General features: G+C 40.1%; 1 protein-coding gene across 9 annotated transcripts in view; it reads left to right on the forward strand.

Moving 5' to 3' along the window:
* Positions 1-14,128, forward strand: part of CACNB2 (calcium voltage-gated channel auxiliary subunit beta 2) — a 510,382-nt gene that overhangs the window by 108,009 nt on the left and 388,245 nt on the right. For all 9 annotated transcript variants that reach the window (XM_051820340.2, XM_051820339.2, XM_051820342.2 and 6 more), the window contains 1 exon segment: positions 5,411-5,503. In XM_051820340.2, coding sequence (XP_051676300.1) covers positions 5,411-5,503 — 93 coding nt within the window.

Here is a 14,128-nt window from a genome sequence, read left to right on the forward strand (position 1 = left end):
GGGCTCAGTAGAACTCTCTCTCCAAGCCCTACATCTGCTCTGTCTATTGTAGTAGTCACTCACCACATGTGGCTTTGGAACACTTGGAGTGCAGCCTGCTTTGAACGGAGATGTGCTGTACAAGTGAAACATACACCAGATTTCAAAGACACAACATGAAATAGAGACTACAGAACACTTTCATTAATAAATTAACTCGGTTTATGTGGAGGTGACATATGTTGGGTTAAATAACATTCATTGCTACGGTGGACTCGGTGCTGTTTACCAATCTCATTAAAAAGTATATTCTGGTGCAAAAATTGTTGAAACCCATGCAAAGGTTTTTCACGATATGCATTTTCCATGAGCTTTGGAAGACCCCCCCCCCCCACTTCGTGTTGATGACGCATTGTAATGCTATTAGACAGCCTTACATAGAAGAATGAAACTGATGATTCCCTTGAGAGTTGACTAGCTCCTGTGTGAATGGGGAGCAGGTGACAGGGATTGAAAATCGGATGGTGACAGAAGAGGAAATGGCTGAGGAGCAAGGGCAGGATCTGAGCGATTGAGGCACCCGGGAGATGGTCACCGGCCTGTGCAGTCACACCTGAGAATGAACAGGCAGTAACCAGCGTGCCTGTTTGCTTTGCTCCTAGCAACAGATCCCGGCTGGTTCCACCCTGGCCGAGCGCGCCAGATGCTTTTCAAGCACGCTGTAGTAACGCATGGCAATGGCCAGAGCCTGCACGGCTGCAGCACAGAGCTCTACCGAGAAAGCAGCAGCTGTTTGTGGCTCACGAACCTAGGCAACACTGTCTTCCCGAAGCATTCTTAGGTCTCAGCTACAAGTTGGTCCTCTGCAGTCTCCAGATTTCTGGTCGTGAGTCCTGTGCTTAAGTGGTATTTTTTTTTCTTCTGGTGTTGCCAGGGAGAAATTGGAAAAACATGCCTATCAGACTTTCTGAATGTTCTCAGATTTGAAAGGAAATATCTGAGTGACTTGAAGTTATCTTTGTAGTTTTACACTTCTTTTCTGTTAGTCTTTTCATGTAAAGAGCTTACCTGTTGCTATACTTAATTCTTTCGAATGATCCAGTATGTGGCTTCGGTCCTTTTAAGAAAAGCTGAATTAGCTATGTTAACCCTGAAGTGTGGCACAGGCATCGGTTAGTGTTTTTTTTTGTAGGACTTGTCTGTATCCTACAGTGTATGGCAAACATCATCTATTTTCACAACTACAGAGTTAAATTAGTGGTGACACCAATGAAAGTAAGTGGGCCTGGCTTGGAGATATTTCTAAGCCCGGCAGGGTGTAGGCTGTGCTGAAGGCTAGGTTTATCCCTGGCCTTCTGCCCTCCCTGCTCCTGCCCTTCCCCCACTTGGGATCTCTGCACCTGGCCTTGGCCTCCTCCCTTGCCCTCTCCTCACTACTGGACCCTCCAAAGAGCTCTGTGTCTCCTGCCCTTGATTGCTCCCTGCCTTTGTGTGAACTGAGCCACATGAAACACAGCTTCCTGCTCTTCCCCTTGTCCTAGGGAGGTGATCTTAGCTCTCTCACCCAGGAAAGGTAGGGTGGGAGTTGGGGTGGGAGGGTGGGTATGGGGGAAAGAAGCACTATGTTCCTAAAGTTGTGCTTAAGAAAAATGCATTCATTAAATAAAAACTTAAAAGTCCTGATGACGAGGTTCACACTAAACTGTTGGTAGAGGAGGAGACTGAGTGTTGGATTTTTCTCTGGAAGGTTTTGGCTTTGTTTTGAACCCTGGAAGGAGGAAAGGGCACAATTCAGAGGGATAAGCATCCGTGGACACAAATTGGGAAGGATGAAAACTGATGGTAGGCATGAGCAGGGTGCTCACGGAGCGATTGATAGGTAGGGAAGCTGTCTTTGCCCTGCCCCAGGGGCTGCCAGGACAGCTCTGTGTCCTGAGATCTCCAGGGAGCTGGCAACTTCTGTCTCCTTCAGTCATGCAGAAATTAGACTTTAATTACCTAGGAAACCTGAACGTTGATTAGCTGGGTTTTAAGACTACAGTGTCAAGGAAGCTGTTCTGTACACTAAAGTGATATTAACATGATGAATCCTGACTATCTTTTTAATTTCCTTGATATATTTGTGGGAATTTCTTAAATCTGGTTTATTGTTGTTTCTTACTTAGCTTGGTTAGTGGTTTAGGGCAATACAGGGCATTTAAATGCATGATTTTTAAATCTTTAACATTATGGTGACTTAGTTATATGGAGCTTAATAAAAACAAATAGGTAATGATTGGCTATTGGTGAGTTCTTGGACTATTCCTAAAAGGTTGTGCACGTGTCAGGAGAATCTGTGAGTGACGCTTTATACTCTGGCCAAGTCCCCTTTTCTTTTCTTCCTTTTCCTAACTGAAACCTGGGCTGCACTAATGGCTGTTTAAAATGTTTGGTACTTAAAGTTCATGGCTAGTGCATATTATGAAAATAACCTACGTGTGAATTGCAAAACTTTTGGTAAATATAAGCTTATCTTCTTAAAGATTTTTTTTTCATTGTATTTGAAAAGCAAAGAGACAGAGAAACAAGCACACAGAAATCTTCTCTTTGCTGATTTATTACCCAGATGGACACAGCTGTCGGGGCTGGGCCAGACTCAAGCCAGAGGCACAGGTATTAGTGCAGGTTTCCCACATGGGTGGCAAGAAGTCGAGCTGTCACCTGCTGCCTTCTAGGGTACACATTAATAGGAAGCTGAAATCGGCAGCAGAGATGAGACTCAAACCAGGCGTTCTGATGTGGACATTCCCAGTGTCGGCATAACTCCTATGCCAAATACTTATCCCTAAACTTATCTTTTAATTCCATTTTCAAATGAATTTGTTGAAGTCCCCTCATATTTAGTGTTAATAAAAAATATTTAGAAAAAACTGTTCATACAAGTGAATTTGAAGTAACAAATTAAGAAAACTGCTTTTCCAAAGTTAGTCAACTAAACATTTGAACATTGACTCTTAGTTGTCTTTTTCTATTTGGAAGAGATTTGCTTTGTTTTAATTCCTGCAGATGAATACTCTGTTCCTTAAACTTTGAAGGCTCTAGAGTAATTGGGAAAAAAATCAGCAAGATAGGCTTAATGTTATGTATGCATTAGATTAAAGGACACTTGATTGTGTAATGCCAGTATATGTTGTCACTAACATCTTAAAAGTTCATGATAATAGGCTACTTATTAGCATTCCAAAAATGCTTATTTTTTTTTTTTATCCTGAATACTGTTGTAAAAAACATGGCTAGTCATTGAGTAGTCAGTCTACACATGGCTAGTCATTGAGTAGGCAGTCTACAGTTAGATCTTTCTAGGGCTGGGCCATTAGAGGAGGAATTAATTCTGAGTTGGTAAAATAGCAAAATAGAGGGATCGTTAAGCATACCTCTTTGTCTTTGATACTAAGTAGAATAGGTGATTAACAGGGATTTTTCTATAACACCATGAAAACGTGAACCAATTAATACTTTAAATCCTCTCATACATTTAAGCCTTGGAGGACAATGTTTTCCTTAATGCTACCATCAGTTTGCATGCACTTCAGTATGCCATAGTTTTTTCAGTGTGCAAACTGTCTCAGTACAATGGTGAACTGTAATAACTATGCATTGTGTAAGAGTGAAGTGTACCTGAAATAATGCTCATGAACAGTACTCCCAGGAACCTAGAAAAATTATTCTGAATTTTTATGTGTCCAACTTTCTGTTAAACAACAGCTTCTTCTGGAACTGAATGTCTTCAACTTGTGTGGCTCTCACAGGGCCTGTTGTGCAATTGTGAGCAACAATGAAAAAGCTAAACATACCCACACAGCTAAATAGTAAAACAAACTTATCAAAAAGCTGAAATCAATGATGATGGAATTCTGAGATTGTTATTTCCCACTCATTTCAAAATGGTAGTGGGAGAAAATGTGACAGTGGGCTCAGATTATAGTTGGTTCTCAAAGATAATTTATGCTCCATATGAAGATACATGGTTTACCAAACATAGGTTGTCTCACTCCAAAAGAAACAGGGCTTTAAAATATGCTTTCAAGGTAAATAAATATTTTTCCATGTGAAGTAATGTAAAAAAATTTACTTTTAAGGAGATTTTTTTTTTTTCTGCTGTACTTCATTTTGGCCCTTTAAGCCTTTGGAAGATACTTCTTGCCAAATCTTTACATAATAATTGGAAAAGGAAGAGTGTTGTTAAAAGAATGTTATTTTTCAACAGTTTACCAAATAATGTTTACATAAGTAAGAAGAATAAGCTGTTAAGTGAGGAGAACCTTGTATATTGCATTATGAAAAGCCAGCCTGGCTTGTCTTTCCTTTTATGAAGTTGAGAGTTAATTTAATGTCATGGAAACACATTTGTATTATATAAATCCCTCAGATACTTGGGAAGAGAACAAACATATTTAAGAAAAGATTTTACTTTAAGATTATACCACCCTCTCGCTGATTGCAAATTCATCTAAATTACTCATAACACAAATGTTTGTAATAGACGTTGGCTTGCTTGAGTGCTATGTAGATTATGGTTTATAAGGTATCTTCTTTTTAATGAAATCCATATGAATATATAAAGCATAACCAAGTGGCATTTTCAAAAACTGAATATGATTTTAAAAGTGAATTTTGCAAATTCCAATAATGTAATGAAGTCTATATGAACCTTGTAATTTTCATCACATTACATATTTTAGCATGTGGCTAGCACTTTTTGATGTATATTTTTGAACACTTATGTGCTAGGTCTTGTACTAAATACTCTGAGACATTATTTCATGTAATACTTTAAATAAGCCACTTTAAATATGAGAAGACTGAAGCTTGTAAAGGTTAGGAAATGGGCTCAAAGTTTGCTCTAGGCAGGATCCAAATGTGTATATGTGTTGAGCTATTTTTCATTTATATTTAGCTGTTTAAATATTCACAATGATTTTATCTGTTTAGAATTACATAGAGATCAGTGCATAAGGTGGTATTAGAGCTGTGGATGCAAATTCAACAGAAATAACACAAAAAGCAAGTTCATCTGTGGGTGCTTGTGCTTGGCCCAACCTTAGTGTTGAAGCAACTCCTCTGACTTTGGCTGTCTTGCTCTTAAATGCTTTATCTTTAGCAGCTTTTGCCTCTTGCCTGCTAACATATTTATAGATGGTGTAAATTGTTTTAATTTACCTGTTACTCCATGCTTTGTCTAGAGTCCTTTCCTACCTAAATATTCACTGATGTGAAGTAGTTTCTTATGATTCTACCAGTATTAACTTTTCAGTGATGGCCACATATGATGGAAATTTATTACTCGTTTTGTTTTGGTCTTGGACATTCTTTAGAAGCAGGCCTAGATTCCTGTGAAAGGGTCTGATGATAATCTCATTTGTCTTTTTTCTTTTTCGTTTTTTTTTTTCAGTCCTATGGAAAAGGAGCCAGAAGGAAAAACCGATTTAAAGGATCCGATGGGAGCACCTCCTCTGATACTACCTCAAACAGTTTTGTTCGTCAGGTAGGAAAGCTCTTGAATGCATGGTTTACAGGAGTGTATTCAGACTAGTTTATTTTGTTTTTTAAGGTAAGGTTTTATGCTCATCTTCAGGAATTATATGGGATTGTGCTTTTTTAAAAGCTGAAGTGGAAATTGTACAGTTAAATGTTGTGATTAAAATATTTTAATTTCAAGTGAAACTGAGCGATAAATATACTTTTTGCTGGCATGCTGGGGAAAGACAAGTGTAAATTCATCATGGAGGATTTCTTCATGACAGCATTAGAAAACCCAGCCGACGTGATTACAGCTGGTGTGTGTGTGTGTGTGTGTGTGTGTGTGTGTGTGTGTGTTGGGGGTGGAGGCGGTTCAGGAGTAAGACAATGAGAGAACCCTGGGAGAAAGGATGGTAGGCTTTTGTGTTTTGTTCTTGCGTGTGTAGGAGATGGCGTCTGCATGGCTAACTTTGAGGTTGAGACACTGGTTTCCTCTAGCTTGAGTTTTCTTCTTCCTTTGGGCTTGGATTGGAAAAGAGAAAATTGTCCTTGGTCTTGCATGGTTGAGGCTGCCCTGGTGAGTGAGAACCCGTGATGTTTTCTGAGATGTAAGACGTAATTTTAATGATTGATTTGATTGCTGCCTTTGGAAGTGGCGCCTTCGTCTTTGTTAACACGGAGTTCATTCCTGCCCGGGAGTCTGGAACTGACCCCTGAACAAGCACTGTCAGGCCCCCTAACGTGAACACCCCTGTATGGCAGCCAAGAGGACCCAGGCATCCAAGCAAGGACGTAGGCCAGCAGCCCTCTGGGGGCCATGTCTTATGTGTCAAGACTAGAGTCTCATGAGGTGTGGGGGATCCTGGGTCTTCATCCAGTACCTCTCCCTGGAGCGGGAAATGAGGGAGGAGAGGGTGAGGGGAGCCCTGCTTTCCCAGCCCAGAGCCCATGGCCAGTCCCAGGCTGATAGTCTGGCGAATAATCTGTGAGTGAGGGATCACTTCCCAGAACAGTGGTTGAAGCTGGAAAATCTGCCCCGTTTCTTTTGGGCGCTTCTTTGCCCCATAGCTTCATGGGTCCTTGCTTGTGTGGGAAGAGTGTCTGCCATAGATCCCTTCGGGTGCAGCTCCACCATCTCGGTACCCTCGTTGAGCCTGTGGACTCCAGGTGGGCTTCCTTTCCTGCCTCCCCCATGTCTTTCTCACAGTGAGCTGCAGTGAGGGAGTTCTCTGCTGGGATCTTCCTCTGGGCTGTCGTTGCCTCCTCAGTTTGCTTTTGTCCCTATGGGATGGGCCTTCTCCCACCACCAGTCCCAGTTTGTAGTAGTTGAGTAGAGCAGCCACACGTCTGAGTAGCTTTTAAGCAGCAGGAATAATGTTACTTCTGATCTATGCCAGTGGGAATGGTTTTGGTTGCAGGAAGTTAGAGAATGTGGTTAAGAAGTGGAGCTCTGGCTGACGCCGCGGCTCACTAGGCTAATCCTCCGCCTAGCGGTGCCGGCACACCGGGTTCTAGTCCCAGTTGGGGCACCGGATTCTGTCCAGGTTGCCCCTCTTCCAGGCCAGCTCTCTGCTGTGGCCAGGGAGTGCAGTGGAGGATGGCCCAAGTCCTTGGGCCCTGCACCCCATGGGAGACCAGGATAAGTACCTGGCTCCTGCCATCAGATCAGCGCGGTGTGCCAGCCGAAGCACACCAGCCATGGCGGCCATTGGAGGGTGAACCAACGGCAAAGGAAGACCTTTCTCTCTGTCTCTCTCACTGTCCACTCTGCCTGTCAAAAAATAAAAAAAAAAAATAAAAAAATAAAAAAATAAAAAAAAAAAGAAGTGGAGTTCTTTGGCTGTGAAACATTGGGGAGAGAAAGATGAAGCTGAGTGGGATCAACCCTGGAGCCGTGCCCTGGTGATGGGGGCAGCTGAGAAGGCTGTCAGAGGAGCATCAGCCAGGCACCGTGCTCCCTGGGGATGCATGAAGGGCCTTGGGACACAGTTGCTCAGCTTAGGTGAGTCAGTTAAAGGAAACGGGCGCAAAGCCTTTTCTGTTTCAAATAGCCTTATTCAGTCTGCCTCTGGGACAAAGGGATTGAACCTGGGGAGCTAGAACCTGCTCTGAGTCATCCTGTCAGCACTGAATGTTCGAGGGCCTGAAGCAGCAAAACCAAGCTTCTTAGTTCCTGTAGAAGCAGCAAAGCAACAAACAGTGCCAGGCGGCATGATGAAATTGCATGGAAATGAAGCCTGAAAGTGATGTATTTCAGAAGAGCAAGGCAGAGCTCATAGAAATTATTAGCATAGATCCCACTACTGCTCATATAAACTCCGTATAAATGTCATTTAAAGGCAGTTGCTGGACCCATTTTCCACTTGTCTCTTTGGCTATCAAGTCCTCTTTCGTGGAATTTTGAGGATTTACTTGCATCACAAGGCTAGGAGGGGTTACCAGACTTGCATCCAAAATTAACTGAAATTCATTTTTCTGTGTGATAACTGTGTTAACTGTTTATGTGCTTGTGACACAAGTATGAATTAAGCTATTTAATGTCAATGTAGAAACATATCTGTCCATGCAGATACGGGCATGTAACAAAGAATCCATCCCAAAGCGTAAAAGCAAATGTTGGTCTTTGTAAAACCTCAATAGGAAGAGATGCTTGCTGTGGTGCGGGTTTGGGGGTACGCAGGCAGGTTATCAGAAACCTTGCGGGCTTGCATTGTCACATAAGGGAAACCAGCATCTGCAGCAGGAATTCTGAGTTAAAAAGTGCGTTTTACTTAGGGTAATTTGATCTCTGTTCTGTTAGAATAGCATTCATAATTTTGCTTCCATCTGAGAATAAGCAAGAACTACACGCGTGGCTAGACCATGAACAGAAATGGCTTCTTCAGAGCGTCTGCAGAGACGCCTGGCAGATACTCAGAACAAGCAGTAGATTAGGAGGTGATTTCCAATACCTTTTTAAGTGTTTCCTTTTTATCAAAAATAGACGTTTTGTGAAACATGTGATTTGCGTCTGTCTCCCTCTATTACTGGCCCATAGCAGAGGCACGCATGCGGTTGGTATAGAAAGGTGTTTCATCAGCTGGGTTCTATTTAAGCATATCTTAAAGTTAGATTATACTACTTCCTTTGAATCATGGTAATTTCCTTATAATTTTGAAAACCTATGGTTTGCCAACAGTATATTTATAAGGACTTTTGAAGTTATTTGGGAAACATTAGGTGCTTTTGGGTGGTTTTCATGGTATTGCAATTTATAACTTCTAGAGGTTTAAAATGTGAAGATTTTACATAAAGAAAATGAATTAAGAATTTAATAACTTAGAATATCAGTTTGTTCTGGACTAAATTGTATCCCAACCCTCGACCTGCTAAGAATCATATATGGGATTTCAGTATGGCTGTATCTGGTAATTAAGGTTGAGTGAAATCATAAGGATGGAGCAGTAACCCAATACGACTAGTGTCCGTGAAGAAGATGCAGGGACATAGTGAGAAGGCAGCTGTCTACAGGCTCCAGAGGGGCCTCTCCAGAAACCAGCCCTGCTGACACCTTGATCTTAGACTTTTTAGCCTCCAGAAATGCCAGGAAATTAATTTCTATTCATAAAGCCACAGTTTGTTGTATTACATCCTAGCTAACACTTGGTGTTGTCAGTTCTTTATTGTAGCTGTCCTTATGGCAGTATAATGGTAGCTAATTATGGTATTAACATATGTTTTCCCAATAATGGAGCCAAAATTTCCCTGTGGCTAGTTCTAGACAACATGTAGGGAACACTGTAAAGATAAACAGGTAAATAAGTCTATGTGTTTATCCATTGGTCTAAAGTGTGTATAATCTAAAAGATCTTATGGAAACATTATGTCATTGTTGATGGTAAATATCCCACTAATCATAATAATTAGGTCTATAGCCACTTGATTAAGATATTGTTGTAACTATATGTTGGAATCTGTTGAAACATGCTGGAGAATATATTGAAATACGAGCATGAAAAAAAGGTACAAAAAAAAGGATAAAATCATTTACCCATTTTTATTTTTCCAGATTCTTACAGGTATGCTTTTAGCCATTTTTTTGTGATAATGTCATTAAACGTATTCTTTAAAAATCATTTCATTTAACATAATGACCTCCAGTTCCATCCATGTTGCAGGTGACAAATTTAATTGTTTTTTTATGGCTGAATAGTATTCCATTGTGCATACATGTTGCATTTTCTTTGTCAGTGATAGGCAGTTGTTTTATGGCTATTGGGAATATTCCAGCATTAAATGAGGGGGTGCAGATGTTTCTTTAACAAGTGAATTTAGTTTCCTTTGTAAACTCAGGCGTGGTATTGTTGGATCATATGGTAGTTCCATTTTTATCTTTTTGAGGACACTCCACACTTCCCCGAAACAGCTGTGCTTATTTCCATTCCCAGCAGTGTGCAAGGGTTTCCCTTTCCACACAGGCTCACTAGCCCTTGTTTTGTCTTTTTTCTAATAGCCCATCTTGTGGGAGTGAGGTGCTATCATGGTGGCTTTGATTTACATTTCACTGATGATTAACAAGGTTGAGAATTTTTTATGTACCTGTTGGCCATTTGTGTATCTTTTGAGAAATATCTGCTTAGATCCACCACATCCTTTTTAAGTGGTACTATTATTAAAATTATTTGGCTGTTGTGTTTCAGTTCTTCATATATTCGGGATGCTAATCTGTTGTCAGACACCTTGCACAGAAAGCAAGTATCACATCTCACTCATGTGGAGTCTAAAAAATATGTGATTTTATGGAAGGTAAAAATATAATGATGGTTACCAGAGGCTGGGGCAGGAAGTGGGGAAGGAAGGAGTGGGGAAAGGTTGATTGACAGGTTCTAGGTCATAGCTAGGTATGAGTAATCTTTAAAGTTAATGAAACATCAGAATACATGGGTTCAGTTCCTGGCTGCTGCTCCTGACTTAAGTTTTCTGCTGATGTAGAACCTGGGAGGCAGCAGTGATGGCCCACATAATTGGGTTCCTACCACCCGCCTGGGAGACCTGGATGGAGTTCTTAGCTCCTGGCTTTGGCCCAGGCCATTTTAGACATTGTGGGCATTTGGGGAGCAGACCAACAAATGCGAGCTCCTCTCAAATTTTAAAAATCACAAAAAGTCATGAAAAAGTATTATGAAAAAACTGTGCGTGAATTTCAGAATTTGTCTGCACCAAAGGGAAAATCTTTTAATTCCATTTCCATGAACATTTTGAAGTTTCCTTGTGGACCATGGCAGAGGAAATAATAATTAATGACTGTTAATGCTTACTATGTATTCTATCCCTAACAGCATTTTACAGATGAGAAAACTGAGGCAGTTACTTTACAAGTATGTTTGGAGTTACAATTTGAATCCAGGTGGTTGACTCTGGATTCTTTGCTTTATTGGCTATGCTATACTGTTTTTAAAGATTTATTTGAAAGTCAGTTACACAGAGGAGAGGTGCAGAGAGAAAGAGGTCTTCCATCTGCTGGTTCATTCTCCAGTTGGCCCAAGGGCTGGAGCTGTGCTGATCCAAAGCCAGGAGCCAGGAGCTTCTTTCAGGTCTCCCACATGGGTGCAGGGCCCCAAGGACTTGGGTCATATTCTGCTTTCCCAAGCCATAGCAGAGAGCTGGATTGTATGGGATGCTGGCACTGCAGGCAGCGGCTTTATCCCCTATACCACAGCTCCAGTCCCTATGCTATACTCCTTTATAGTAAAATAATATCAGTAGTTGAGAACCAATAATGATTATTTCATCTAAAAGAAGACACGTGGGAAGATTCCTGCTAGTGACTTTATGATGTCTGCGTACAAGGACTCAGTTAGTCTTGCTCCCTAACAGGAAAGTGAAGATATCATCAGTATTATGAATTTCACTAGGCTTCATGATTTCAAAAACACCAGCATCAGTTCTTTACTTTTTCCTCCACAAGTGGCTCCCGTTCCCAGCTCGTGTCACCATCTCAGAGCTTTGTTTGTATTGGTCATGAGAAGGAGCATTGGAATTGAAGTGTTTTTTCTTTTCCCCACAGAAGTTACAAAAACAAACTTTCTGGGGTTCTAAAGCTCCTCCCCCTTGTTAATTAAAAGAGTGAATCACCTGTGGCATTATGTTGGTCTGCTTTATGGTTTGCTTGAGGCTCATGTGGGTCGGTGAATGGTCCACGTTGTGAGTTGGGTGAAATCAGCTACGTGTATGGCCCCTGGTTTTCCCTTGGGCACCTTTTGAAACTGTTTCATAGCTCCTGGTGGCTTTTGCTTTGTATATGGGCATTTTAATTTTAATTTCTTAGAGTAGAAAAGTATTAATGACTTCTGGATATTGTAATTAGAAAGGAGAAATACTGTTAGTCATCTGTGCTAAAAGGCATTTAGTACATAAAGCTATGGTTAGGTTGGGCTGTTGGGAAAATTGTAGGTGATTCCAGTATAAATTCTGTCATCTTTGGCTATGTGTTGGAAACAAATACCTAAACAAGAGGACTTCATTTATCATACTAGTAAGACTGGAAAAGCTATGATTCGTTAAACCCTTTGCTTTTAGTACTCTGCATAAAATTAGTCTATTAAAGGAATTAAATTTTCATAGACCTTGGCTCATTTCTCCTAACTTCATCAAAAGGTAGAAGAAAGGAAAAATCCTAATGTCTAGTGTTTTAAAAAAAAAGTTTACTTTAGCCGCTGAACCTAAGTGGGTAAATTAATTGGCTGGAAGAAGAGGTGGATAGGAGTAACAAGCAGGCCTGCTTGGCACCGAAGGGGAGAACATTTGTGCTGTTCTTTGTGAGGTATTGTGCAAGAACTGCTAACTGTATAAATTCTTTGATGCTGCCAAGGTCAGGGAAAACTATGTACATCTGCAAATAAGTCCTGGTCATCAAAGTTAAAGCAACGGCTGGGGCTGGAGGCGGTCGTAACCATGACTGCCCAGTTAGCCCCAGTAATCCTCTCTGTCCTCTCTCCCCCTCGTCTCATTCTCTCATATTGCCTTATTTATTTTTTTTTATTTTCTATTTTTTCATTTTCTTAAAGACATGTGTTCTCCTGACTACATTTACGTCCCTGGCGGTATTCCTGAGATGAACACCAAATGCTAAGGGACTGATTTGCCAGTTTTGTTTATTTTGATGCATCTACAGTGTGCTTTTCATTCAGAGCTCTACGCCATATTCCTGCCGTATATACGGCCAGAATTCACCAACCACCAGTTGTTTTGATAGATTGCCGTGTGCTCCTGACTGGTGTCATTTCCGCAGAAAGTTGAGCCTTAAGGATCAACTTCTCTTTGGGAGTTTCAAGTGCCATGATTCTTTGAGGCTCATGGAGAAGGATTCTGCAACTGATCTGGGGTTTTGCTCACCAACATATGTTGTGGTTGTAACGAAATAATCTTGTAGCTTCTGAGGGCTTCCAGAATACAAATTAGGATGACAAAATGGAATGAACCAAATATTTAACAGAAGGTTGCATGACACTTTGAGAACATGGTATTCTAAACAAATTCCACCGCCTCCCAGTACCATGTTCTTGGTGATGCTTTTTTGGACCTTTTATATTAGTTCAGATTGGCTTTAAATATGAATGATTAATCACAGAGACACACAGTCTATTTTTTAGTTTTGTTTTGCAAAGACAGATTAAACTGCGATAATGATTACAGACTCCAGGGCTGTGTAGACTGATATGTTTAAGGTTGGATAAATCTTTCAGCCTTTAAATACTGGCTTGTTGCCTTGTTATGCTGTATTTGTCACAAACACAACTATAAATAATAAAGCAGTAGATTTATTGCCACTGATTTCCTGTAAATGTCCTGTCTTATTAGGTATTCACTTAGATTTTGTGAATGGCAAAATCGGTTTTGTGTCCTCTTAAGTGTTAACTATCAGTATAAAAATATATATCTTTTAAATAAAGAAGTCCTTTGTTTGTGTAGGCATATATATGCATATATATGTATATATATATAAGAGGGCTTAAATTAATGGAAAATGGAATTAAAGGTCAATTTATTATGTTGCAAAAAGTTTGAAATCCATGCGTAGTGTTTTCATCATACATATTTTCCATGAACTTTTTAAAGACCTCTTATAATTACTAAGAACATCTTACTTTTTGGGAGACACATGTACTTCAGAAAGTATTAAAAAAAATTCAGATTTTCTGTTTTAAGCTCTGACAAGTTTTAACTTGTGTATTGGAGCATAATGTTTGTGGGAGAACAAAAGTATCCTTATGTAAGAAATTTTCCCTAGTGTTAAGATTGTTTTTATGTATTTTACCTTCCTTATAAAACTGGGCAGAGATCTTTGTTATTATTTTTGAATTGAAGTTTCTTTTCATCTTTGTATTTTTTTAAATTGGGATAAATACATTATTTTAAAATCGGGAATTATTCCTATAGTTTTTTTTAAAAATGTCTTTAGAAACAGATATGTTTTGAATTATTTTTCACTTACATTCTTATTCATCTCTTATTTGGCTGTGCCACACAAAATCTTAGAAGTCCCACATGCATTATCCCTACAAGAATAATTGACAATTTATTTTGATGATCTAATATGGAGCAACTCATTGAGCTAGAGAAAGCACCTCATTAGACAGTGATTTGCAGAAGGTACCTGTTTCACTTGAAC

This window comes from Oryctolagus cuniculus, chromosome 13, assembly GCF_964237555.1.
Source record: "Oryctolagus cuniculus chromosome 13, mOryCun1.1, whole genome shotgun sequence".
Lineage (NCBI taxonomy): Eukaryota > Metazoa > Chordata > Mammalia > Lagomorpha > Leporidae > Oryctolagus > Oryctolagus cuniculus.